General features: G+C 55.2%; 2 protein-coding genes across 3 annotated transcripts; one reads left to right on the top strand and one right to left on the bottom strand.

Moving 5' to 3' along the window:
• The first annotated feature begins 570 nt into the window (after positions 1-570).
• Positions 571-11,166, top strand: MSMP (microseminoprotein, prostate associated). 2 transcript variants are annotated; one of them, XM_026865642.1, is made up of 3 exons: positions 571-916; positions 9,657-9,765; positions 10,159-11,166. In XM_026865642.1, exons 1-3 carry the CDS (start codon positions 871-873, stop codon positions 10,346-10,348), a joined length of 345 nt encoding a protein of 114 aa, XP_026721443.1. In that variant the 5' UTR covers positions 571-870; the 3' UTR covers positions 10,349-11,166. The 2 variants fall into 2 exon arrangements, with proteins under 2 accessions (XP_026721443.1, XP_026721444.1); XM_026865643.1 differs by lacking the exon at positions 571-916 and adding an exon at positions 8,816-9,011.
• A 139-nt stretch (positions 11,167-11,305) lies between these two features.
• On the bottom strand, positions 11,306-21,610 carry RGP1 (RGP1 homolog, RAB6A GEF complex partner 1). Its single transcript, XM_026865757.1, has 8 exons — positions 21,272-21,610; positions 17,823-17,959; positions 17,338-17,421; positions 13,819-13,968; positions 13,589-13,735; positions 13,066-13,193; positions 12,631-12,808; positions 11,306-12,406 (listed from the first exon to the last, which is right to left on the bottom strand). Exons 1-8 carry the CDS (start codon positions 21,385-21,387, stop codon positions 12,183-12,185), a joined length of 1,164 nt encoding a protein of 387 aa, XP_026721558.1. The 5' UTR covers positions 21,388-21,610; the 3' UTR covers positions 11,306-12,182.
• Positions 21,611-21,792: the final 182 nt, after the last annotated feature.

The following is a 21,792-nucleotide window of genomic DNA, read 5'->3' as shown; positions in this document are numbered from 1 at the left end:
CAGAGGGGGTGGGGGGACAGCCCGTGGAGTACAGGGGAGCTCTTTGGGGGGCAAGGGCTGGTTCTGGGGCAGGAAGCCCTGCACAATCCACCCCCCATGACACCTTGGGGGTGGGATAACCTGGGCAAATGGGGGCTGCCAGTTCTCCCCGGGGATTTGGGGAAGGACCCGAGACGATGCCTGCCCTGGCTACCATGGGGGGCTGCCCCAGCCCTGGGGAAAACAGAGATGCCCTGTATTTGCAGCAGGGGCCTCGGTGGGGCAGGGGGGGCTCGGTGGGGGCAGCGTGCCTGTGGTGCATTCTTCACATTCCCAGCCTGCTGCCTGCTCCCATCTGGCGGTGGGGGGTGGGGGATTGGGGGGGTAAGGTGGGAATAGGGGTGTGGGTGTGTGCTGACTGTCCCTGCCCCACGTATCAGAGCTATGGGGGGACATCTTGCATGTGTGGGGCACAGAGGGGAGCACAAGGGAGAGTCCAGTGGCTGTACGAGCACCCTGTGGGTCTTGCTGGTACTGCTGTCCTGTAAGGTCCTGCGGGGTGAGGTGTGTGAGGGACGCTGCACTGAGCAGCAGGCAGGGGGTCCTTGTCCCCTCCTGGGTTTTGGGGCAGGCGCCCAGAGCAGAGCAGGGCTGCGGGCATGGCACCCCAGGGTGCCCCGGCATGTGTCCCTCCGCAGCCAGGGCTGCAGGCAATCATGGCTGCTCTTGCTGCAGGTGTCCCCACCATGAGTGACTTGTCCTTCCCGTCGCAGGGTCGTGGAGCTTGTCTGACCCAGCCAGGCACACCCGAGCTGGGGGGATTGGGTTGCCAGCTATAAATACCCTGTCCTGGTTGCGGCATGGAGCCATCAGCAGTGCCTGAGCTGGAGGATGGTGCTGCTGCAGGACAGTGAAATCCAACCGGCAACGAGTATAGGTGGGAAAGGAGAAGCTGGAAGGGTCTGGAAAGTCTTCCCTGTGGGGTGCGGGGCTGGGCATGGTGGGTTGGTGATGGTCCCATCAGGGACCACAGCCTCTGTGGAGCGGCCCCTGATGCCAGGAGCTCACAGGGTGCTGCTGATGGTGCCAGGGCCTGTGGCCTCCGTGCTCCCCCACGCTGCACAGCCCAGCCCCAGGGCTTGTGACCTGAGCTGCAGTGCCATCGCCAAACCTTGGGCTGGGATCACCTGGTGGCACAGGCCAGGGTGCAGCAGGGGGCAAAGGGGTTGGCAGAAGCCTTGGTGGGGAAAAGCCTTTTCCGATCTGTCCTCTCGCTGCCTGCAGTGGGCAGGGAGCAGGCAGCAAGGCGCTCATCTGGGAGGTGGTGATGCTCTCGCAGGACCTGCCGCAGGCAGGATGCAGCCAGCAGAGAAAACGACCCTGGAAAATTTAAAAAAAAAAAAAAAAAATTAAAAAAAAAAAAAAAAAAAAAAAGAGATGAGGGGGAAAAAAAAGCAGAGAAGTCTGGAGGGAGTGTGGGGGCAACCCAGGGAGGACTCATTGCAGGCAGTATGGGGTGCATGGGGAGCCCCTGCGGGGGGCCGTGGGTGCCCGGGCACCTCGTGTATTCGTGTGTGTGCCAGCAGAGGGGGCCCGGTCACCGCTGCCTGTACACCCCGCACCCTGCACCCCCACAGTCGGGAAACACCGGCTGCAAGCTACCGGGCTGTGCCGGCTGCCGCTCGGACACCCGAGCAGCCGGAGGGCACATGGGGCGGCTGTCCCGGCTCTGCGACCCTTGCCGGACCAGGGCACCCCCCCACAAGTGCGATGCGGGGTGAGGGGCCAAGGTGGGGATGGGGTCTCGTGGGGCTTGGCAGGCTTGCTCAGCCTGCTCCCTGGGGCACGTGGGGCTGGGGGTCACCGTGCTTTAGGGTTTCTGAAACTCCATATCACCTTCCCCATCACCCAGTCTCACAATGAGTTTAGCCTGTCTGCGCTTGACATCCTGCGTCTTGGAGCTGACAAGTTTTCTTTGCACGTGGCTGTGCCCAGCACTCTGATCTTGGTGGTCTGCAGTGGTCCATGACAGTCTGTGGCAGTCCGTGGTGGTCCATGGAGTCCATGGTGGTCTGTGTGGCAGTCCATGGGGGTCCATGATGGTCTGTGGTGGATTGTGGTGGCCCGTGGTGGCCCATGGTGGCCCATGACAGTCCGTGTCTGTCTGTGGTGGTTTGTGGCTGTCCACTGCAGTCCACAGAGGTCTATGCTGAACCGTGGTGATCCATGGTGGTCTGTGGTGATCCATGACAGTCTATGGTGGTCCATGACAATCCATGACAGTTTGTGATGGTCCATGACAGTCCACAGAGGTCCATGATGGTCTGTGGTAAACTGTGGTGGTTCGTGGTGGTCTGTGGTGATCCATGACAATCTGTGGTGGTCCATGGCGATCCATGTGAGTTTGTGGTGGCCCATGGTGGACTGTGGTGGTCCATGGCAGTCCACAGCCATCCATGATGGTCTATGCTGAACTGTGGTGGTCCATGGTGGTCTGTGGCAGTCTGTAGCAGTCCATGGTGGCCCATGGTAGCCCTGGTGGTCCTCATAGAGGACCAGAGCATGGTGGGCACCAAGGGCACAGCCATGCCCACCTGACCCAGGGAGCTCATGCCCATGAGGGTCCCGTCTTGTTTTCCATGTTCCCAGTGAGTGAAACCAAGCCCCAGGTCTCCAAAGCTGATGATTGTTTAATTGCTAAAAAAAAAAGTTTTTCACTTCCTGGGATGCAGCAACACAAGCTAGTGAGCTGCAGGGCCCTGCCAAGCACGTTCACCTCTGCACTGAGAGTGGGGCCAGGAACCTGTCAGCCTCAGGAGGTGGCTGTAAAGAGCATGGCAGGCACCACAAGTACGCAGCTTGTGACATGGTTGGCTTTGCCAGGGCCAGGTGAAGGAGTCATCCAGGCACTGCCATGACAGGGCTTGTATGCCACTGGGTCATGGGGACATCTAGCATGGAGGGGCAGCAGCTCCATCCAGCTGGAGGCTGGGGGCTGTACATGGAGTTGCAAAGGTGGGGCACAGGAAGAGGGCAGGGATGGAGAAGGCACCACTGGGACTTCCCATCTCTATCCAAGTGGGAGCCAGTGTCCTGATGGGCTCTCCATTCCCAGTGCTGGAGGAGCCACCCTATACCAGATTGTAGAGGAACCTCTCCAGAAGGTCTGGGTAGTTTTGGCCAGGTGGGTGCAAAACCACAGGGATGGGTGCAGGCACACGAGGTGACCTTTGCACGTCCTGTGCTCCTGCTGTCTGGGAAACCTGAAGGGCTCCTTGTTTGGGGTTTGTGTGCCAATAACGGAAAAAATGTAGCAGAGGCAAATATTTTAAAGGAAGAAACATGGTTAATGTGGGAGCTATGTCATCTCCCTGGTTCAGAGCAAGGACTGTTCCAATGTGTCTGTGGGGAAATCCCCAGCACCCACACCTCTCCGTGCCCCAGACCCATGGTGGGACCCTATGAGTGTCCTTGCAAGGCACCAGGACAAGACATGTCACCCATGACCCCCTTCAGGCGGTGCTGCCTGAGTCGAGCTGGGGGCACCTGCTGTGTTGCTTTCCTCTCTGTCTTGTCCGGGACTCCCAGGCCAGGTATGAGACATCCTGGCCCCATGTCCAGATGTTCTCTTCCACCATGAAGCCACTAGCCTTACATGACTTTTCCTGTAAGGTGTCCCTAAAGCAGGGTAGCATCCAAGAATGCTTCCATGGGTGCCAGCCAACAATGTGGGTGCCAGGATGATATAGGGTGCAGGGGGGATCTGTTTTTCTGATTGCAGAGAAAGTCTGGAAAAGATCTGTAGGATCTGTCCAGGACCTAGAAGGGCTCTCCCTGTTCCTGCATCCCATTGAAGCATGGTGCCCAGGACAGGTCTGGGAGTCCCCAGGGGCTCCCAGCACATCCCAGAGCAGTTACAAGCCAGGGTCAGCACCAGTGTTACAGCACTGCCGTGGCAGTCCCCTCCATCGCGGGGTGCCTGGACCCCTGACCTCCCCAGCAGGTCCCCAGGCCCAACAGGCTCATGGCACTTTTTTGGCTGGTGCAGCTCCTGCATGGCCCAGGAATGATCTCCCAGGGTTATTTCTGACTCACAGGACAGGAAACGTTTCGGGGGTTTAAGCTGAGCTGAATAATGTGCTCATTTCCTTGTGCCGACTACAAAGCACCTGCTCCAGGGGATTTATGGAGTGCCGGCCTCTCGCACTCGCTGCGTGGCTGCCCGCCCAGATGTTTTTATTTTCCCGGGATGGCCAGCAAATGCCAAGTCTTGTTTTCCTAAACACCCTGCGCCCTCCCGGCACGTTTCCTTGAGGGGACCCTGGGCAGAGCCACAGGCTGCAGCACACCTCGAGTTCTGGGGTACCTGGGGTGCTGGGGTGCCAGGGTGGGTGCCAGCACCCTGCCAGGGCTGAGAGCAGTGGGGATGGGTGGCTAACCCACTAGCACCAAAACCTGGCCTGGAATAAATGGCCAGGGAGAGTGCCAAAGGGTGATGGAGAGGGATGGAGCATGGGGGCAAGCAAGGGAGGATGAGACTGTGTGAGAGAGGGCAAGAGAACAAGGGAGCCTGAGGGAGCCATGGCGGAGGGCTGCCTGGGCTGTGGAGCTCTGCCTGCCACCAGCTGCGGGGAGGAGACACCCAGCCTGGGGTGGGCAGAGCCTGTCCCATGGCCAGGGATCCACGGACACCATCCCACAGCAGACCCCGTCCCATGGCTGGGGACCCACAGACACCATCCCACAGCTGGGGACCCAGAGACACAATCCACCTGGACTTGTAGAGCCCCTGCAAAACTTTGTGCTCAACTCATGGGTTAGAAACAGTTGTCCCCTGTGAGGAGGGTCAGCGTGTGGGCTAAAGCACCCGTGGGACACCCATGGGAGATGCAGGGCATGCCAGCATGCCTCCCAGCCCATGCTCTGCTGGTGGCACCAAGCTCCATCCAGCAGGTAGCCAGCCTGCAGGGTAAGGTGACATGAAAGTTTTCATCATGTGCCCTCTGCTTTGTCCATTTTTTGGAGCAACACTCTCATTGCTTTAGTCCTGGTGGGGTCAACTGATCCCACCCATACTTCCAGTGTCTGGGAGCTGTCCTATCTGGCTTACCAGCTGTGGGATGAAGGATGGAGTGAGCTCACTGTCATTCCCTGGATAGTCCTTTGTCCACTCTGTCTCCCTTCCTGGTTCCTGGTTGCCCAGCTCTCTCTGACCCTCCTTGCTCATCCTTCCCCAGGGTCTGACCATTACAGTGAGTGTTCAGGTGAGCAGACATAACACAGAGCTAGCATCTACCTGCCCACTGCCTGCACCCTGCCTGCACTCTGCACTGGTCCCCTGGAGGCTCTGGGACTTGAAGCATCTTCAAGGTTCTGGGCAAGTTGAGATGCCCACATCCCACAGCCACCCCAGGGCCTGAGGCAGCACCAGGGCAGTTCAGATCAGTGATAAGTTGGGGTTGGGTTTTTTGTTTTTTTTTTTTTTTTTTTTTTTTTTTTTTTTTTTTCTGTTTAGAGAGAAAATAAAGCACTTGTGGGGAGCAGGAGCCAAGGTCCCCAGTGCCTAAAACAGCAATCGTAGCACTTCCTTGGATTTATGGTGTTTGCTTTCACAATGCCAGCCGGGATCCTGTTTGCTTCCTGCTCTGCAGCTGCAGTCCCAGCTGAAGGCTCAGGAGATTCAGGTTTTATAACACTCCTGGATCCTGCTGATGGCAACTTCTCCAGCATCATTTCTTACCCCCACGTCTGCTGTGGGGCTGGGGTGGGCTGTTGTCACCCCATCCCAGCACCTACCGGTGTGGCTGCTTGCCCATGCCCAGGGTGCCATCCTCTGGCACCCGGGGCTTGAACAGCAGCTCTGCAGAGGGAGCATCCAACCTTTGCTGGTGAGGCCAGCAATGCTCAGCCCTTGGTGAGGTGCAGCACCCAGCTCTTCTCAGGCACAGCTATAATTCAACAGCCAGACCAGGCAGGAGCAGCTGGGTCCTGCCAGGGGGAGGCTGAGACATGGATGTAACCTTCTGTGGGGTCCCGGGATGCTCAGGGGTGGTGACGGTTCCTCACTGACATGCTTGGACATGCATGCAGTCAGTCCCTGCTGTTGGCCTCCGCCTGACAAATCTGTGACTGAACTTACAGCAAGGCTCTTCTTCCCTGGGTCTCAGTTGCCTCTTCAAGATCTGAGCACCAAAACCTGTTGCCCTCTTTCACTCTCCAAGGCAAAACCTCCTCTGGGATGCACTGGTTAATGCAGCCAGAGAGGGTGTCAGCTCCTCCAGCCATGGCACCCCTTGGGTACCTAAGGTCTTAAGCACCGAGTCCAACTTCAGTTGCTGCTTTCCAAGCTAGAAGGCCCATCCTATATAAGCCGGACCGAAATGCTTCAGACCCCATGGAGCATGTGCTGGGCGAGTGCCCGGTGATGCAAAAGTAGGGAAAAGAGAACGACCAGGAGAGGGAAGAGCGGAACTGACAGGCTGTGAGTGACCACCGGCCTGTCCCATGCACAGCCACAGCATGGAGGGTGCTGCACTGCCCAGGTCCCTCTGCAACGTGCTGATGGGTGTCCTGACCCCCTTTGCTCCTCCTCTGCACTTACCCAGGGAACTGCTTTGATGAAATACCCAAAGGCCATGAGTGGGCTGGTAGCCTTAACCCACTTTCTGGGAAACCAGACTGGCTACAGAAATCCTGTGAAGGCCTCCCCATGTCCCTGATGGAGTAGGGGCAGTGCCCCTCCACAAGGCCAAGAGATGCTCTCCCCCTAGATTTTCAGCACCCTTCTGGAAGCCTGGTCAAATCATGCAGGCCTCCAGATAAAACCCACCACTTTTAACATTTGCTGTACTCAGTGATGAAACCATGATGGATTATTTCATTGTGGTTACTAGTGCGCCAGACTTCTTTTTCCAAACACACAATAGGAATGCTCATTTACTGCTCTGGCTACAAATGCTTTTATCCTCCTTATATAGTAAGAACTCTGCACCAAAGAGTGAGTTTTGTTTGTCACTGATACACTTCATCATCCCAGCTCACAGCCCTGTGGTCAGCAGGTTATTCATGGGTGCCCCAAACTTCTCTGATTTATTATCGGCCTTTTCCAGCTGATCCCACCCTTGCTGCCACCTGGCCACCCCACCCAGAGGGGCATGACATCATCCAGAGCACTCTGAGAGGGCTGGGGTAATTCTCCAAGAAGGAGAAGGGATGCAAAGCTGGGGCTGCTCTCTAAGAGGTAAGAACACAAGATGTAGGATGGGGATGCAACATGATGGCGAGGGGGCCCAGAGCACCGGCGTGAAGGGACTATGCCTTCAAATCTGAAGGTGGTGAATTCAAAGTGGTTAAAAGGAAGCGGTTTTGGATTTTTGTTTTTTGGTTTGGGTTTTTTTTTTTTCACTCCCTGCTTAATTAGGCTGCCACAGGAAAATGCTCAGGCCAAAATTTAGCAGGATTGAAGGAGGGATTGAGCATTTATGTGGATAACAAAAATATCCAACTATAATAGTGGATGCCAACACAAATTCTGGAAGGGATATTAAGCCTCACGCGTCAGGGTGTAAACCTGTCCCAAACTCTCAGAAAGCAGGGAGCTTAACACAGGGGCAGATGACCCACATATGCTACCGCTACTGCTGCCGCCTCATTGCCGGCATGGCCCCACGCTGGCCAAGCCACTGGCTGGACCATCCCCGGAGCCCCGTTTCCTGCTGCCGGCAGCACCTCTGACAAGGGATGTGAATTTCTCTTGGCAATTCAGCCCTTTGCTTGTAGCTCTCGGGGGCCATGTGGCTCCCAGGGCTCTGACCTTCTCCATCTCACCCATCCTCTTGCTTTGCCAGCTGATAACAGTCATCACTGCAACCCAGAGGCAGCCCCTCTGGGTAAGGGTCTGTGTGGACCACAGGCACGTCCCTGGGTGGTGTGGCATCTTCCCATGGCTTCTTGCTTCCAGCCAAGCCCTTCATTCCCCTCTCAGGTCATTTGTTGCCCAAGTGCACCTTCATGTCCTGATTTTATTCCTCCTATTGCCTATTTCTGCTGGGGCCAGTCTCCAGCCTGTGGAAGGGGCTGCATCTCGTGGGTGCTTCACATACACTGGCACAGCCCCACTTTTATGGGCACCACTCAGAGGAGCTCTAGGTCATGCCACACGCAGAGCCTTTGTCACTTGCTCTGCATCAGTGGCAATTGCTAAACTGCCAGCTCTTGGCCAAAAAAACGCTGCTGTCACCCCCAGTCCATGAGTGGCCCCAAGCTTGGCATGCCTGCAACCAGAGCTGGGGTGAAACTGCCATGCTGGGTTACCCAGGCTGGGTGCGAACATCTCCATCCCGAGGATGGTGCCATTGCATCCCTCACTGGTTAACAAGATGCCTGTGCCTCTCTGGTCCCTACAAGATGGGATGCTCCCAAAACCTTGGCTGCTGTGAAGGATCAGAGCCGGCTCAGCATGACCAGAGGGGAGCCTGGCGCTCTCCTGGTCAGGGGCCAGGGGTTCCTGTGCTCGGTCTGTGCGTGTTCACCACCCTGCCGAGGGCAACCCCTCTGGGGTCCCTTGGATCTCCCTTTGGTGCAGAGCCTTGCACCCGCAGGGGCTTCCAACTGGAGACATTTCTGGAGGGCATGAATCAGCTTTTCACAGCTTGTTAAAAATCTTGATCCTACCTCTTGTTTTCATGCCTTTCAAATCAGGAAATGAGTTTTACAACTTTTCCAGTGGGGCACAGCTGGTGGCCAGGGTCGTAAAGCTGAACTTTATAAATATCTCTTGTTGGGATCAGGGGAAGAGCATTAAAAAGGCAGTGAGAGAGAGAAAGAGAGAGAGAAAGAGAGAGAGAAAGAGAAGGGAAAGTAGCAAAGGCAATAGAGAAGCAAGGCAACCTCAGCGAAGAAGCCCAGCTCAACACTGGCGATGGCCATGCGAGTGCAGAAGATGGGGTGTGCTTGGGGCAGGCTTTTTCTGCTGCTCTCCCTCCTCCTCCAGCTGCCAGTCTCTCAGGCCAAATGCTACTTCCAGGCTAAAGGTAAGTGGGGAGGTGAGACGGGAAGAGGCCAATGGGAAGAGGAGGCCTCAACTTTCCCTGGGCCAGTGGGGCTCTGCCCTGTGTGCCTGCAAATGCAGAAGGGACTGTGCCGAGCTCAGGAGTGTGATTGTGGGCCAGTGATGAGTGGAAGGAGCAGTCTATAAACCACAGAACAGCTCCCCAGGGCTCTGGCTGAGAAACAGCTCACTGGGCCATGAAGAGCTCCTGGCAGGAGCCTGGCTGGGGCTGAATGCGCAGGACTAGCAGCAAAGGGAGACGACTGCCCATCTTTTCTCTGCTGCCTCCTTCCAGGGCTGCAGAGAGGCTCCGACCCCAAGGGGCATTGGATATGCCCCCTCCAGGGAAGCAAGAGCCACTTGGATCTGCTCTAGGCTCCTGGAGTAGCAGGGAGAGACAGGGCATGGCCAGGAGAGGATGGATGGGAGCACTGCCCCTGTCAGATGCCTGGGCAACCCATACCTGCAGGGTGGCAGAGAGGCCACCAAGTGTCTTCTGTACCACAGGGTGGGTGGGAGGTCATGACATCTCCCCTGTCCCCTCTTTCAGGGCACAGGGGTGCCAAGGAGGCTCCCACATGCCCCGATGCAGGCCCACGTGTGCTCATCATTATCATTTTCTTTGCAGCTCCCTGCGAGTACGAGGGAAAGCAGTTCTCCCTCGGGGAGTCATGGCTGAGCGCCAACTGCCTGCTCTGCACCTGCCTGCACCCCATTGGCGTGGGCTGCTGTGAGACGTGAGTGAGGGGCCAAGGAGTGCTGGGGGTGGGCTACTGCCCGCAGCGGCAAGGAGGTTGTGTGGGTCTGGTGACTACAAACACAGCCAAGCAAACATCAGAGCTCGGGAGGGCTGTGTGGTGCCAGGCCCTGGGGGACAAGGGCCAGAGATGGGCAGGAGCCCACCAGCATGTTGAGGGTGGTGGGGTGAGTCAGGGAGACAAGGCAGGGGCTGGGGGTGTCTTAGCACAGTGAGATGCACAGATGTGCTGGGAGCTGTGGCCCAGCCTGCTTGAACTGGCCTGGGAGACGCTCCTACTGGGGGGCTGGCAGCAGAGGAAGCCACCCGGCCCTGCCAACAGGCCCCTGGCACAAACCAGTGGAAGCTGATGGTGTCATGCCCTCTCCTGCAGCACCCAGCACCCCATCGACTTCCCTGACTGGTGTGAGGCCCACTACGACTTGCAGACCTGCCAGATCTCAGTGGTGCAGAAGGCCAACCCCAGCCTGCCCTGCGTGAAGAGCATGGAGCATGAGTGGGGCTCGGCTGGCACCCCTGAGCCGCTGAGCAACAAGGTGCTGGGTGCAGGGCTGAGCAGATAAAGGCTTGGCAGCACCCTGTGCTCCCCAGCATCATCCTCCCTCCTCCAGAGCACACCTCCCGCATGCTCCAGACCTGCCCCAGCCCATAGAGATGTCACTGCCGCCACCTTCGAGGGAAACCACTATCCACACCAATGTGTTCATATTTACACCGTAGCGCTGCCACGGTACATATGGCTTTGCTTCTGCCTTCAGCTTCCTGAATTGAACGGGGGGCCCCTCCCTGAGAGATGTCCTGCACACAGTGGGCATGCAGATCCTCTGGGATCTCCTCCCAGGTGGGTAGGAAGCCTCCAGCTACTAAAGAAAGGGCTACGGAGGAATCATCTGCATCACTACAGTCTTGTAGTCCTGCATCCAGCCCCAAGCTAAGCAGCTCCTCCTTCCCTCCCAGACCCCTGTCCCCCTGCATGGCAGCCCCTGGGAGCTCGCTGGGGATCACCGTGGCCCTTCCTGCAGGAGCCAGGTGCCGCAGCCAGCCTCTTCTCTGCCCCGGAGCACAAGGGGCACAACACACCTTTGGAACCACTAATGCCCCTGTTCCTGCAGCTCCCAGTGCCAGAGTGGGTCCCTGGCACTGCAAGCCAGCCCTGGGCAACACTGCAACGGAGCCAGCCTGGGGTGGGCAGCAGAGCAGGGGGAACCACTAGAGATGTCCCCAGGGGAGGTCCCCCCCCGGCCCCAAGCTGCAGGGGAGTAGGGCAGGGAGCTGGGCATCCTACATGGGTTCAGGGAGCTGAAGCGATCCGCATGTGCCAGGGCGGAGCTGGCTGCCCTGGCAGCCTGCCCCAGCTGGTGCCATGCCTGTGCTGTGCAGAGCTTTGTGTAGATATTTCTGTTCTTGCAATAAAGATATTAAACAAAGAGGTCTCCAGCCTGTGACTGGCATGCAGGGCGGGCTATATCCACCACCAGTAACAGTGTAGGAATAAGGCTCTTGGGAAGGTTGAGTTTTGAACTTTAAGGTATTTATTAGATTTCCATGCAAAGAGGAAAAGTCTTTGGAAGGTATGGTACCAATGGGGAGCTGGCTGTTGAGCAGGGAGACCTCCATCCCAGCTCCTGAATGCGCAGCAGGCATTCACTCCAGCTGCCCAAGCATCCCGAGACCAGCAGGATGCCCTCACACCCAGGAGCGCAGGCAAACAGCCCGGGCGCTGAGTGCTTCCCAGTTTCGGATCATCGCAGTTGTGCTGCCACAGCATGCGGCCCCATCCAAGACACCAGCATGTGCTGGCAGCACAGGGACGGCCTGCCAGGACTTGCCTCCTTTGGGTGAGGGTAGTGGGGGGCACAGGGGGGCTGTGTGCAGGAGACACCCCTCACAAGAGGCAAGACGTGTGCCAGGGCAGGAGGGCAGGCTCCCATCCAGCCCAGGTGCCTCACCTGGACACCAGATCTCTGCTTGTGGTGTCTCTCTGGAGGGGCATGGCCTTCACCCAAGGCTGGTATCAGGCTTTGCTGAAAGAGCTTCCCTCTCCTTTCCCTGGACTGGGCCTTTCCCTCTTGGAAGCCCCTCATGGGGTAAAGGCACGTCAGGCTGTTCCCTGGGAGGCAGATTTCTTTTTGGTGAGTGCTGGGACTTGAACCTTCGCCCAGGCAGGAAGGGCCCACCTCTCAGCCGAGGGCTGCAGCACCAGACACCGCAGCAAGGATAGTGCTCCTCCGCCCCCAGGGTGGGACTGACCTGCCCGGTGCCTGCCTGGGTGTGGAAGATGAACCCAAGGGGACAGGGGGATGTGTGCCCCCCAGCATGCCAGTGACAGTCCAGCCCACCACACCCACAGCTGGCACACGCTTGCAGCACCACAGGCCCCTACCAGCTCACTGCACTTCAGATGGTGATGGAGTTAGTGCTGGAGAATTGAGATACATAGGAAGCCAGGATGGGGTTGGTGGGAAGGACTTTGATGGGCAAATCCCAGCTGAAAGTGTCCACTTCCACCTGCTCCACCCCAGTCCAGGTGATGGCCTCCGACTGGCTCCCACGAACCAAGCATGTCCCCGCCGACTCCCCCGAGGTCACAAACTCAAAGTGCAGCCTCCACTTCAGGGACACTGTGGGCAAGAGGGGGGTCAGCAGCCAACACCACAAGAGACGGGGACAGCAGCTACCTCAGCGCTGGCTGTCCTGGCAAGGGGACATGAAAATAAGCACATTCATGCAGGCCAGCTCTCCCTCCCACAGGACACAGCTCCGGTGAGCAAGGGCAGGGCTGGGGACACTGCAGAGCCCCTGCGGTGACAAGCAGGGGTGGGTCCCCCCCCCGGTGGCCACTAACCGATATTGGTGGTGAATCCTGGGGTAGAGCTGAGTGGGATGGGCAGGCTGAAGCTGCTCTGGGCTGTGTGTAGGCAGGCCTCCTGATGGCGGGCATGTGTGCTGAAGGAGACCGGCTGTCCCCGCCGGCGCTGGAACTCCTCCTGGATGCTCTCCTCCGTCTGCAGGCTCACTGAGAACTGCAGGGCCATGGGCAGGGTGCTCGCTCTCACAACCTCGCACAGCCCCAGCCCAAAGCCCCAGGGCCTCTGTTTTCTAAACAAGCTCAGAACTGGAGCCCTTCCCCACCTTACATCCCAAGTGGACCTCAGCTGGGTCCCACTAGAAACCCTCAGCAGAAACCCCACAGCAGCCTGGTGCCACCTCAATCCCTCCACCCTCTCCCCCACCCAAAGCCTCTGCTTCTCCCTGCAGTGATGCCAAAGCCAGCACTGACCTGCAAACATGGGATGTCTCCTTCTGAAAAGTTAAAGGTCCCAATGACATCCTCTCCGATCTTATACACGGTCTTAAAGATGCAGAACGACCCCACTTTCCCACGAGTGTTGCTGATGTTATACAGGTCTGTGGAGCAAGAAGAGGGGAAAGAGTTGCAGCAGGATGAGGCTCTGCTCCATACAGTGCTCTGGGTTAATCACAATAGACACAACCCCATGCTTGCTGCTTGGGTGTGAAGGATAGTCCCTGGAGGCAGCATTCCCTTTGGGAAATGCCTGTGGTGAGCAAGAACAAACCATAGGCTGGCTACGATGTGCCGGTGGGAGAGTGTCTCTGGCTGAAGTAGGAAGAGCCTGAGACTGGCCGGGAGGAGCCCATGGGAAATTGACCCTGACGGAGCTGTCCACAGCCCAAGTCGGAGCTTTGCTTTGTCAGTGAGAGATTTTCACAGCGAGCCCTGAGCCCTTCACACCTTCACACCCAGGTTAGGACAGCAGGTTCAAGCAGGAGATATGACCTACGCAGGCTGCGTCGGGAAGTGGCCACCATGAGCAGTTCTGTTGCCAGGTCTGCCAGACGAGAGTCTTTCTTCAAGCCCTCCTCCTCCTCCAGGAAGGGGTTTGAGGGTGCAACAGCCTCATCCTGTGGGAACTGGTAATCCTTGAGCCCTGGGGAGAAGGCAAGAGCGTCACCAGGGCAGGGTGCAGCCAGGCCTGCGCCTGCAGTCACGCATCTGCAGGCATGGCCTTACCGTGCAGCACGAGGACACGGAAGGGTACACGCAGGAGCTTGATGGGGGAGTTGACGCGCTGGCAGCCGATGGTCAGCTTGTACACGTACTTCACTGACTGTCCCCGGAAAGAGGGAGGGCCGTCTATGGGCAGCGTCTCACTGTACGAATCTGCAAGGAGCACAGAAAAGATTGCTTTCCAAGGCCAGAAGGAAGCTCCTGGAGCTGTCACTCACAGGCTCCCTGCACCAAGGGTTAGGACCAGCAGTGGTGCTGAGGTAGGGACAGTGCATGGTGCTTTCCCAGTCTTCTCTTTTCCACAGCGAGCCAAGCACATCCCTAACTTCCCTGCACCAGCACTCTGGTCCTCACATCACATGCGCCATCATCCAGACGTTGCTTCCAGTACATACAACCACACACACAAACTCTGACTCAAAAGAATGTGCAAGATGTAAAATCCAGGAACACAAACACTTGAGAGCTAAACTTACTCATCACGAGTTCAACCTGAATTTGCCTCTGCGCACTTCCTTTGCATGCTGCTTTCACGACGCAGTCACACGCTGCAGTCTCCTCGGGGCTCATGCGGCAAAGGTGCCGATCAATACCTCATGCCTCTTTTGATATTTGCTTTACACAAACCCCAAACTCAGCAACAAAAAATAGTTTCTTCCTGTGTTTTCGTCTGAAACACTGGGTCTAAATGGCCAAGAAACAATTAGGAGACCTTCACAACAACCTGTGGCGTATCCCCCTTGACAGACTGATGACTTAGACCACAAAGCCTCTGACTCTGAGACCTCTGAGATGCCAGGGCCTGGCTTTACACCACATTCAGCCCTCTCAAAGGCCCTTGGCCACCACACAAACCTCAATGCTTCCCGACCCAGCATGAACGCTTCTGCAGCTTTCCCAAACCACATGCTGTATAATAAGGCGCAAACACTGAACTGTGGAAAGTCTCCACCTCTCTGGCTGGCCCATCATAATGCTGATACACCCTGCCAGAGGAAGGGAAGCATCCTGCTGTGAAACCACAGATCCTTCCCCATGTCTGGCACATCCTAAACATTGAGGCTTAGATTAAAAGCTAGGGTTACATTTTAAATATATCTTCTAGATTTAAAATAACAGGACTGTCAGGAAGAAAAAAGTCCATGCGAGTGTGTAGCATCCACAGGCTGTCACACCTTAAAACACAAGGCTGTCCTGCTGGACCAGGGTGCAGATAAAGCTGAGAACTGTCCTGACAGGGAGGAAGATTAGATATTTCCAAGGAAGCATGCAGACTGTTTTAACACTCTGTACCAGGCTTAACAAGAGTACTCACAAAGACCTGGATGCCCAGTGAGGATAATCTGAGCAGAGAACAACACTGTCTGAGGAGGATGAGCAGTTTGCTACCTGGCACAGGAACACCGAGACACGGGAAGTCCTAGCTTCCATGCACATCCCAGAAGGAAGCACATTCCTGGTGCTATGGATGCCTTCCTTACCCACCCGCTGTACCCTCTGGCTGGGATCCTGGCCCGTGTCCAGGCTGCTTCCATTTCCTTCCCTCACTGTGATCTACCAAATATTTCAAGGTATTACAAAACTGGAGAGGAGGCAAAAACAGCCACAGAAATCACTTGAGGGCTTGAGAAAATGTTTTATGGTGACAAATGTAAAGAGCTCAGTCTGGGCATGGTGTCAAAGGGATGGGAGGCAAGTCAACTTCAACATATAGGCACCATAACAAGAGGAAGATATTGGGGAATAAGCTGGTCAGCAACTGAAAACAAAGTCTTTTATCAAGAGACAGCTTGACACAACTGTAGCTCTATGTGCCAGCTCTGGCTAGAGTTTAATAACACAGTACTTTGCTGAAGCAGAATTAAGATTTCTTGGTTGGGTTTTTTTTTTTTTTTCCTTTCCAAACTGTGCAGAAAAACTCAAAACTTCTGAAAAACAGGAAATGAAGAATTAAGATACACACCCACACAGCCTTAACTCTGCCTCCACAGAGCTGGCAGGAGCCCCCAGGAATGAACTGCAAGTGTGCCAGCTGCAATCTCGCGTGAGAGGAGCAGCTCTGCAGGCCGACGAGATCAGTGTGAGCAGCCTGGCAGAGATGGAGCTGTGATACGGGGGATTCAGTGCTAGAAAGCTCAGTGCCACACGCAGCTGTATTGCACCTGACAGATGCAGTGGATCTCTGCATCACATAACCAAGGGGAAAGGCTGTAACAGGCAGCCGAGGAACCTCAAAGTGTGGAACAGTGTGTCCTTCCAATGGAGCTGCATGCAAGTGCAAAGCAGATGCAGGCTGCTTGTGGCAGTGTCACCCAGTGGCAGAGCAGACACACACACACACCCCCCATTACTGGGAAGGACAGACTATTGCTAGCTTAGCTGGGGGCTGAACTGCTTCTGCCTGCAAAGCCAGCACACAGGGAAATCTTCTCAATCCATCCCAGACACCTGGAGGTGACCATGTGTCCACTTTTACAAAGCATAGGGGACTTTGGCTCCGATGTGGCAAGGCCAGCTCCTTTCCCCCACATGCTGCTGTAGAATAGGAAGTAAACAGCAGCTCCTTGGTCTCACTTGCAGCTCTCCTCACGCCTCCCCAGAGCTCAATGCTCCAGCAGAGCTCCCTCCACCATAGGCACTGCCCCTCCGCTCCCCATGCTCTGTGACTCAAGAGGTCTTTGTCGACCATTTCCAGCAGATTCCTAGGACAACTCAAGGGAGCTCCCCACATGCAGGCTGCAACACCTAACGTTACACTGGCACTAGCCCGCGGGCCACTGGAACACAAAGGAGATCCGACACGAACTGACAGGCTGGGCCACACAGCCACCAACCAAGAGACAACAGCACATAGCTGTATTTTCACAGCTGTCTAATCAGGTAGAAGCTGCCCAGAAAACAAAAAGGCATTGCTGCAAATTCCCTGTGAAAAGGATGAAATTTCCTCTGAACTACAAAAGGGAAAATAGTGATGGAGAGCTTAGAGGACCCACTGGAAGGACCTTGTTCGAGAGCTCTGGAAATGTGGAAAGCTTTGCACAGAAGAGAAGTGCTCACTTTTACAGTAGGAAAATTAGAACAGGCAGACGACTGCAATCTCCAGGACAGGCACAACCTGAGAGGAAGCTCAGACCTTCGGAAGATGCCAGACTAAATCCCAAGAATACTCCAGTGTGGCTGAAGAAATAAAGGCAGGGAAACACAGGTATGTCTAAACGTTCCTTCAGCTGCAGCCAGGTTTTTAAAAGTGGTTTATGCCTCACAGCTATGCTACGGACCTGGGGTAAAGGATGAAGGCCGGGGGCAGGACTGAGAGACACGTTGCAGAACACAACCCTCACACGGTGGAGAACAGACTCTGGATGATGCAGCAGTTCCTTAGCACTCACGCTCCTACCAAATCATCTCGCCTTCTGCGAGCACCAGATCTCCCACTCGCAGAACTCAGGATGCAAAGCCAGCTGAGAGCGGGGCTCCCCAGAGGCAAGCTCTCTGAGCAGGGGAAGAGAAGACAGGACTCACAGGACTTTGACTCCCCGGGATCCAGTCGCAAGTCACAGAAGAGAATCTTTGGTGGGGTGGACAGGATACACTGACCCCGCTCTCCTGGAAAAGAAGAAGAACCACGTGAATGCTGCCCAGCCTCGGGACCTAGGCTGAGGGGGACACTCACTGTGCTGAGGCCAGCCAGGCCTTATCCTCAGGGAGCGTAATGGGGAGGAGAAGAGGCCAAGGAGGAAACACCTCATGCCCTGGTCAGATCATAAGACATTCCCAGAACAGCTGGACAGACAACCCTCACATTTTGCTCCAAGCTAGTGCCACTCTGATCTCAACATGAACAGGGTCCTGCAGCAGCCATGACCAGGGACTCATACAAGGAAAGCCACACAGACCTCCCACTCCCTTCTAAGCGTGCTGCCCTCAAGACACACATTATAGTCTGCTTGATTCCTGCTCGCTGTGCTCTCACCATCCCTATCCCGGGTTACAGGAGTAGCACTCACCTCTGTTGGGGACGAAGACAGTCTCATTCTCTGCCTGCACGTCGTGCTTGCTGCCATCAGAGGGAGGGAGCACCACTCGGTTCTCGCTGGCGTGAAACTGGCAGTGGATCTGGGCGCTGGCCCATGCCAGCATCTCACTGAGAGAGAGCAAAGAAGAGCAACACTCATGTCTGTGCTTTAAACCTGGATTACAGCAAGCACAAATGGAGAGAAGAGCAGCTCTTGCTGCTCAGATCCAGGCAGGACTGCTTGTCTGGAAGGATGAAGGCTGTGCTTCACTGTCACTGAAGCCACTCTCACAGCCCACCATCAAATAAGTCTTCAGTGCCAGCTTGAGCTGGGGTGCTGACCTGAAGCCACTTCCACCCCAGATGCCGACAGCAGTTTTACCCAAGGCCTGGCTCTGTGGCCCAAGGGCTCTTGTTTAACAGCAGTATTTGCAGTCTGAGCCACACCACCTTGGGCACAGCACAGACACGGAGTGAAGAAACACCCCTGCCCTGAGACACCCACTGTACACACATGGCTGAAGACAGCAAGCAGCACAGGTCAGCAGTCACCCCTTCCACACAGGCAGAGATAAGGTGGCCTGTGCAGAACCTCACAGGGACCTTCCAGCAAGCACACTGAGGTCAAGTGTCCCAAGATCCCATCCAAAGCCTCACTCACTCGGTCATCTCTCTCATCACCCACAGCTGAGGACTGGCCCCAGAGAGGACACCTCTAACTGTCGTGCACAGGCCAGGCCTGGCAGAGGACTTTTAGCCATGAAGAGGTAAGTCTCAAGCCAGAAGTGACATGCAGAGCAGCACTCCGAGTCACCTTGGGTAATAACACAACCATCAGGGAAGTGGGCAAATTCAAAAGCAACAGATATCTGCAACCTTGGTTCAGCTGCCCCTGCCCACAGCTCCCAAACTCCTTAAGGCAGGCAGGGGACAGAACCACAGCACGTGCCCCTCAAGAACATCAACTTCTGGCTGTGTCAGATCAGAGAGGGATGTTGCTAGGTCCTTCAAGGATCTATTTTCTCCTCCTGATGTAAGGGATTGTGGCTATAGGGGAGGCGAAGGTGTCATTCTTCCCCCTCTCTGTACAACCACAAGAACTGGTTGCATCCACCATGAAAAGCAGCCTCAAGTTCTGGATTCTGCTAGGACCTCATCCACTCCACAGGGCATTTCCCATGGCATTACTGACACCTTTCAGTTTACAAAACACCTGTTTTCATTTTAATAGTGGTCTCGGTAACTTAGCCAGTGCATGGTTCCTCTGACATTTTCTAACATTGTGATCTGATTAGTAAGCACTGATACTGGAGTTTTAGGTGGCACAGGAATTTTTTGTGGCACACAGGTATGTCTTGATGTGACACATCAGAGATATGTCTAGATGTCTTAAACATCTAGACAAACCAGAGAAAAAGGCGTGCTGCATTTGTTTCAGCTGACTAACTGGCTATTTGATCTTCTGCATGTGCTGGCTGCCTTTACCCAAACGTGCTGGTTACTCTACCCAGTTACCTCTAACCCCAGAATTGCAATTCTGTACCCTCAGAAGTACCAGCATGGATTTTCCATAAGGGCTGCCATAAGGTTTCCCATTGTCAGGTATCTGCTTTATGGAAACAGAGAAATGCTCTTCCATTAGAAACAATGTTTCCGAACTTTATATAAGCTTAGTATGATTACACTACCTTCAAACACTGTATTTTAAATTTTTTTTTTTCTTTTTTTCCAGTATTGCCCAATAATATGCCACTGGATTGTTTTTATCTTTTTCACCAGACACCCAAACAAAATTTGCATGTGCCTTCCTACCGGCACACCTGGCTTGTCCAGGTGGCAGGATGCAGAAGGATCCTGCGTGCCTGCTGAGGTCACTTCCCTCCTTTCTCACCTGCCCCTAAAACTCTTTAGCCCACACAGGCTGCACTCCACACAGCTTTTGGGCAGAAAAGCTTTGTTACTTGTACACCTCATACACCACAAATTCACTTTCTGCCATTTACCTCCTGTCCTTCAGTCTCCCTGTGCTTGCAATGCATGCCTCTCAGTTCATCCACCGGTGCTGCAGCTTTTGCTGGCCCTGAAAGCTTCTAGTCTCTGACAGGTCTATCTGCCTGTTGCAGTCACTGTCTATGCAACCCACAGATTCTATTTCCAAACCACCAATCTATCTGGTGTTGCCACTCATATGACTTAGCTAGGTCTTGTCAGTTTGGTCACCTGTTTTTTTATTTTAAAAACTTCCCTTGTTCCAAGAGGCAGTTTTCTATGGACCCTGATACACTCGAAGTTCCCAAACAAAGCTCCTGTAACTCTGCTGCAAATCTCTAAATCTGTTCCACTGGGTACACTTGCAGTCCCACATGTTTCAGAACCCAGAAGAACAGCACTGCCACTGCACAAGACAAAACTCTGGAAAGCCAGCTGCTTATGCCACAGCTTAATTTGAAAACTGAATTCAGCAGGCAAAAGGAACAAGGAAGAAAAGATAGAAAGTTAAGGAAGGCAATAAACAAAGAAGCAGTAATACAAGAGACTGTTTTGCTGCTGCTGAGGCTGCAAGCACTGGAAGTGGGTCTACCAAAACAATCACGTGTGAAATGCGTACTGGTGATGAAAAGATGCTGAACCTGACAGGGCTAGAAATGGACACTTCCCAGGAAGGACTCAAGATGAGAAAGCACCCTCCACCCTCTGGAGACTCAGACAAAGCCACATACTCAGCAGAGACGGAGGCTTCAGGTGACTACTTATGATGTAGAGTCACCCTCTGTGAGCCAATATAGGAAGCTCCCACCTTCTCACATTTCCTCAACACCCGTTTCAGGCACAGTAACGATAAGGGGACATGCTGCGCTCAAAGGCTGGGCCACATGTAATGCAGCCACAAAAGGCTGCCTCCTTCTGCCTCTGGGCATTGCTTACCCCTTTGCCTGCCAGCTCTGCAAGCAGGAATCATACTGATATGTCAGCACACTGCTGGACAGAAAGAGCTCCTTCCACAAACGCAGGAAATAATGACGTTGTCTGGATGTTGCCCTGTGAGACTGTCACTCTGGTGTAACTAGATATCCTGCTCTGACAGCCAGTTTGGCTTCATTTTCTGTCAGTAACTGTGTTGCTGAGGGCTCACCTGAGAGGCAGTTAAAAGCATCTCTAACTGCATACTTTTTTTCTCATCTATTTCTTGGGGGCAGACAACCAGAATAATTACCTCAGTTTCAGCCCTGAAACGGAGATGGTGCAAAGCACCATTTAAGGGAGTACCTCAGGCAGGGAAGTCACCAGTGGCTGAGCTGGCACCATTGCCCCACAACCCCACCATGACTATATCTGGCTGCTCAGGAGGCAGGGAGCGCTGTTCCCTGTGGAGGGACCCAGACAGCTCTGCCACTTCCAGGCTTCATGCACAGAAGGACCCACCGGCACAGGCTGCCGTACCTGCTGGCAGATGTAGAGGAGGCCGATAACGGGTTGGTGAAAGTGATCACGCACTCAAGCACCTCTCCTGCCAGGAAGACAGGCCCGCGGCCCAGCTTGGCCAACACCTCGATCATGACTCGGACAGCCCTGCTGCGCACCTGCCAAAAAAAAAAAAAACCAACAGTGGGCACAGAGAGAGAGGTTTGGGCGCTGTAACAGAGGGGGGATGGCAACAGCCACGCCGAGCATATGCTCGGGGGAGTCAGGAGAGCCCCGTCTCTAGAGGCAGCACACGGGCACGTACAGGGGTCAGAGACAGCCCTGGCCTTGTGCACACACACGGAAACACACACACGGCGGCGGAGTCAGAGTCGGCCCCAGCCACACACACACCCACCCCCTAACCTCCCTCAGCCCCACGCAGACATCGCGGCGGCCAGGACATACCGCGGGGGGCGAGGGACAGCCCTGCCACCCCCAACCCGGGGGACTCGGGGACAAACACACACACGTCAACGCCCACCAGGGACACAGGTTCC

Source organism: Athene cunicularia, assembly GCF_003259725.1.
Source record: "Athene cunicularia isolate RWA chromosome Z unlocalized genomic scaffold, athCun1 chrZ_part1, whole genome shotgun sequence".
NCBI classification, from domain to species: domain Eukaryota; kingdom Metazoa; phylum Chordata; class Aves; order Strigiformes; family Strigidae; genus Athene; species Athene cunicularia.
Note: the sequence above shows the minus strand (reverse complement) of the source record. Positions and strands in the feature narration are given on the sequence as shown.

Bases quoted from the DNA above. Each gene is read 5' to 3' on its own strand.
- MSMP (XM_026865643.1), top strand. From the start codon at position 8,900: ATGGCCATGCGAGTGCAGAAGATGGGGTGTGCTTGGGGCAGGCTTTTT. The intron at 9,012-9,656 runs GTAAGTGGGGAG...TTTTCTTTGCAG, and splicing joins ATGCTACTTCCAGGCTAAAG to CTCCCTGCGAGTACGAGGGA. The intron at 9,766-10,158 runs GTGAGTGAGGGG...CCTCTCCTGCAG, and splicing joins GGCGTGGGCTGCTGTGAGAC to CACCCAGCACCCCATCGACT.
- RGP1 (XM_026865757.1), bottom strand. From the start codon at position 21,387: ATGATCGAGGTGTTGGCCAAGCTGGGCCGCGGGCCTGTCTTCCTGGCA. The intron at 17,422-17,822 runs GTGAGTGCTACT...CTTCTTTTCCAG, and splicing joins TGTCTTCGTCCCCAACAGAG to GAGAGCGGGGTCAGTGTATC. The intron at 12,407-12,630 runs GTTAGTGGCCAC...TCTTGCCCACAG, and splicing joins AGGATTCACCACCAATATCG to TGTCCCTGAAGTGGAGGCTG.